General features: G+C 49.8%; 1 protein-coding gene across 1 annotated transcript; it reads right to left on the bottom strand.

Moving 5' to 3' along the window:
• Positions 1-3048: 3048 nt before the first annotated feature.
• LOC114942699 (uncharacterized) lies at positions 3049-4029 on the bottom strand. Its single transcript, XM_029318119.2, has one exon. The coding sequence runs from the start codon at positions 4027-4029 to the stop codon at positions 3049-3051; it is 981 nt and encodes a 326-aa protein (XP_029173952.2).
• Between the last annotated feature and the right edge of the window lie 1199 nt (positions 4030-5228).

The following is a 5228-nucleotide window of genomic DNA, read 5'->3' as shown; positions in this document are numbered from 1 at the left end:
ACGCTGGCTGCGCCTCATGTGACTGCTCCGGGTCCAGTCTCGTCTCTCTGTCTCCAGGAGTCCTTGCCGTCGGCGACGCTTCGTCACTCTGTCTCTCTGTAATTAAATACGCTGGTTTTACGCGATCGATTGAAATTGTCTGTTCTTTCCCGTGCATACGCACGACAAAGGTCTTTTCTCCTCTGCGAACCACTGTGTAGGGCCCATCGTACGGCATCTGCAATTGTGTTTTCGGCCCGTCGTGCCGAACAAACACGCTCTCCGTGGTTCCCAGCTGCTTGAATACGAACGGGCGTCGTTCTCCGTGCTGCGTGATCTCGATCGGCCGGACCTCCTCGAAATGACGTCGCAACTCCTTCACGAAATTGCTGGCGTCTCTCTCCTCGCCGGGCTGCTTATTCAAAAATTGTCCTGGCAGTCTGAGCGTCTCTCCATATACCAGCTCGGCTGCCGTCGCCTTCAGATCGTCCTTCCACGCCGCTCTTATGCCCATCAGAACCGTCGGCAGCACATCCGTCCACCGGTCCCTCTGATGGCACTTGATTGATGCCTTCAATTGCCGATGCCATCGTTCTATCATGCCGTTGGCTTGGGGATGATAGGCCGTCGTCCTCAGGTGGTTAGATCCTAGCAATCCGCTCAACTCCTTGAAGAGATGCGCCTCGAATTGCCGTCCCTGGTCGGTTGTTATTCTCAACGGCACGCCGAATCTGCTTATCCAGCCGTGGTAGAACATCCTTGCGACTGTCTCTGCTTCCTGGTTCTCCATGGGAAACGCCTCCGGCCAGCGCGTGAATCGGTCGATGCAGGTCAAACAATATCTGTTGCCGTCTGATATCGGCATGACAATGATGTCCACGTGCACATGTTCGAATCTCTGGCTTGGTAGCTCGAAAATTCCTCTCGGCGATTTTACGTGTCGTGTAACTTTTGCTCGCTGGCACTCGATGCATGCGCGAGCCCAAGTGCTGCAATCCTTTTTTATAGACGGCCAGACGTAACGTTGTGTCACCATCTTCACCGTCGCTCGTATCCCCGGGTGTGCAAGTCCGTGTAGTATATTAAATGCGGCCCTCCGAAAAGGCCTTGTCAGAAATGGTCTCGGAATCTTCGTTGTTGTATCGCACAATACTGTCGTGCCTGCGCCTGGAATCTCTATTTTTTCCAATCTTAATCCGCTCGTGCCCTCGATGTACTCGTTGCACTCCGCATCGTCCTCCTGCGATCTCGCGAGTGCCTCGTAGTCCAGCGGTGTTTTCACTTCCTCGATGCGCGATAGCGTGTCCGCCACCACGTTCTCTTCTCCTCTCACGTGTCGTACGTCCGTTGTAAATTGCCCGACAAAATCAAGATGCCGAAATTGTCGCGGCGTGCATTTTTCCGGTTTTCTCTGAAATGCATACGTGAGAGGTTTGTGGTCCGTGTAAATTGTGAAGGTCCGTGCCTCGACCATGTGGCGGAAATATTTTATTGCCAAGTAGATCGCCAAAAGCTCCCGATCAAACGCGCTGTACTTGGCTTCCGTCGGGCTTAATTTTTTCGAAAAGAAGCCCAGCGGTTCCCAATCCTTTTCCGCTCGCTGCTGCAGTACGGCCCCCACGCTGCTGTCCGATGCGTCCGTAAATAGGGCGAGCTCCGCGTTCACCTTCGGGTGCGATATCAAGGTAGCTCGCATCAGGCTACTTTTCGCGTCCTTGAAAGCCTGTCTTGCTGCCGGCGTCCACTTGACGAGCGCTTTTCCTCTGACATCGCCATGAAGTAATTCATTTAATGGCGCCTGAATTTCCGCGGCTCTTGGCAGACATCTCCTGTAGAAGTTGATCATGCCAAGATACCGCCTCAGCTCCTTCGCTGTCCTCGGCTCCTGGAACTCCTCGATCGCCCGTACGCGCGCTGGCAATGGTCGCGTGCCGTGTCCGCTCACCTCGTATCCGAGGAATTCGACTTCCGCTTGTCCGAACACGCACTTTCCCGGATTAATTACGACGCCGTATGTCTGAAGACGCTCAAACAATATTTTCAGATGTTCGCTGTGCTCTTCGGCCGTCGTTGACGCGATCAGTATATCGTCAATGTACGCGTAGCAAAAGTCAAGTCCTCGTAGGACCTCGTCGATAAACCGCTGGAAAGTCTGAGCCGCGTTCCTTAATCCGAACGACATAAACGGGAACTCAAACATGCCGAACGGCGTAGTGATCGCAGTCTTCGGAATATCACTTTCCGCCACCGGTATCTGGTGGTACGCGCGCACTAAGTCGATCGTCGAGAACACTTGTTTGTCTCTTAATTCCATCGCGAAATCCTGAATATGCCGGACCGGGTACCGATCCGGGATCGTCCGTGCATTTAAAGAGCGATAGTCACCGCACGGTCGCCACTCTTCACCTCTCTTCGGCACCATATGTAGCGGAGACGCCCAACTACTCTTCGACGGTCTCACGATTCCGAGCTCCATCATTTTTTCAAACTCTTTTCGCGCCGCGGTCAATTTATCCGGCGCAAGTCTCCGCGGTCTGCACACTACCGGCGGCCCCGGGGTCGTTTCAATAAAATGTTTCGTGTTATGTCGCACCTCTTTCGGGCGCCCGTCAGGTCGTACGATGTCCGGATAACGCGTCAAAAGTCTGTGATACGGCGTCACTCCCGTCACTGTTCGGACACTCGGTATTCCGCACTGCGCGCTACGTCCCCCGGCTACGAGTCCCGTCGCCTGATCGACTAGCCGACGATTCCGCAAGTCCACCAGGAGTCCGTAATACGATAGAAAGTCCGCGCCGATAATCGGTCTCGACACATCTGCGAGTACGAATCGCCACGTGAAATTTCTCCGTAGTCCGAGATTTAAAGTTAAAGTCTCGGTTCCGTACGTATGGATCACCGTTCCATTCGCTGCGGATAATTCGTATGTCGATTGTTGCCGCGGCCCACGCACCATCCTGCGAGGAAATACGCACAGGTCTGCGCCCGTATCCACGAGGAAGTCAATTCGCGTGTCGCAGTCAGCAACGAATAGACGGCGCGAATCTTGGCCTTGATCACCGGCCGTCATCAGTGTCGGGCCATCGCGTTTCCCTGCGGCTGTCCGGCACACGGGGGTTCACACCTTCGCGCGTCCGGTCCGAATCTCCAGTGGAAGTAGCATAAATTGTTCGACGCGTGACCACGGACACGAGAGCGCGATCGCGAACGCTCCCGCCTGCGACGACCACCGCCGTCGCTCCGGCGAGGTTCTCGCTCTCCTAGTGCCTCGATGCATTTTCGCAAGCCGGTCATTTGCTCAGCGAACTCCTGCTGCATGGCCATACGCATTTGCGTCATCTGGACGTTGATTCTCGCTTCCAACGCAGCTATGCCGTTTACTTCGGCACCCGCGAATGCCGTCGGCCGAGCCGCTTCCGCGACGTGCACCGCGGGCGCTCTCGTTGCCTCTACGATCGCATCCGCCATATCCGCGAGCGTCTCCAGCGTATCTCCTACGCGCGTTACGAGATGCGGCTGCAAATAAACCGGTAGTCGACTTAACCAAATGGTTCGCAGGACTTCATCCCCGACAACATTACCGGCGAGACCTCGAAGGTGCCGCAAAAATTGTGACGGTTTGCGGTCGCCTATCTCCTCATGCTCCAGGAGCCGACGCGTCTTGTGCTCCTGCGACAAGCTCAATCTCTTTATCAGCTCGCATCTTAAAGTTTCGTACGCGCGTTCCGCTGGCGGGTTCATTATAATATCGCGTACTTCCATCGCGTGTCGTGGACCGATCGCCGTCAATACGTAACCGAACTTGGTCGCGTCCGTAATAATTCCAGCGGCCTGGAAGCTCCGATCTATGATGTTGAACCATAATTCCGGATCTCCGGAAGTAAATTCTGGCATTCTCATGCCTACGCGATTTACCTCGGCGCCCGCCATGAACAGGCAAGGTCGTTCTGCTCCTTGTTGCGACGTCCCTGGCACAGGCAGTGCATCTCGTCTCGGCTGCTCGATTTGTATCAGCGGAGAGGCAGCTCCATCGTCGCGTGTCAGCACCATTCCGTCACTTTTTTAAAAAATTCACTTCGAGATCTGTATCACGATTCGCGGCAATGTCAATGTCCACAGCACTTCGCGTCACCCAGATCACGTCGGGGTCACCACTTTGGGCGAGCGTGTGTAGCTTAGTTCGTTAATTATTGCTCTATCAATATCGCGAATCGGGAGAGGATCGTTAAGGGTCGGCAGTACACCCAGGCAAACTCCGAATTGATATTGGAGACCTCGTGCGGTGACAACGCGAAACTCCGGTTTCAGTGTTGCCAACGCCGAGAAACCAATTCTCGGGTTTTATGTAGTGGTGTATGTCTGTACACGTACATACACCAACTGCATCGCTCACGCGGACGCACGTAAGAGAGACAAGGACCGATAATCACGTGTTCTCCTTGTTCATCTACCGTGCCGGTATACGCGAGATGCCGCCTGAAAATGCTTTCTGGCCTTCCGTAGCAGAAAGCAGTAACGTAGCAAGACTAATAAGCACCCACTTTTTGGAAATTGTATATATGGTTATGCACATATGTGCATAACGTATATATATAACATATATATATATATATATATATATATATATATTATATAAGGGATATGTTGATTATATTTTTGATTTCTTTTTGATTATTGATGCTATTGTATAATTTGCTCCAAATACTTATAACGTGAAAGAACGTTGAGTAATGTATAATCAATGCAAGGATGTTCAGTATATCATCCAGTATATAAATTAGAGTTCAAATATATCAATATCAATTTTTATATAATATATATATATATATTAGAATATAGAAAAATGATAAAAAAATATATTTCGGCGATTAAAAAATTTTTTAATATATTGAAAATATTTTTACTACATACACTATATATAAGTGTAAAATAATTCAGAAAATAAATTTAATAAAAATCTACATACCAGCTGTGTGCATGTGTGCAATTGATTTATTACTTGAAATTTATTTACGGAATTATTTTGCATTTATATATTTATAGTATGTGTAGTTGTAAAATGATTAAAATATTTTCAATATCAAATTTTTAAGTTTATCGCCTATATAAAAAATATATTTCTATGATTTTCTATATTCCAATATATTATAAAAAAATTGATATTGATATATTTGAACTCAAGTTTTTTACGTGATTAAATATTCTTGCATTGAGCCATCATACGTTACTCGTAAGTTCTTTCACGTCAT

The sequence above is a fragment of the Nylanderia fulva genome, unplaced genomic scaffold (assembly GCF_048542155.1).
Source record: "Nylanderia fulva isolate GAGA-0341 unplaced genomic scaffold, ASM4854215v1 Scaffold396, whole genome shotgun sequence".
NCBI classification, from domain to species: domain Eukaryota; kingdom Metazoa; phylum Arthropoda; class Insecta; order Hymenoptera; family Formicidae; genus Nylanderia; species Nylanderia fulva.
Note: the sequence above shows the minus strand (reverse complement) of the source record. Positions and strands in the feature narration are given on the sequence as shown.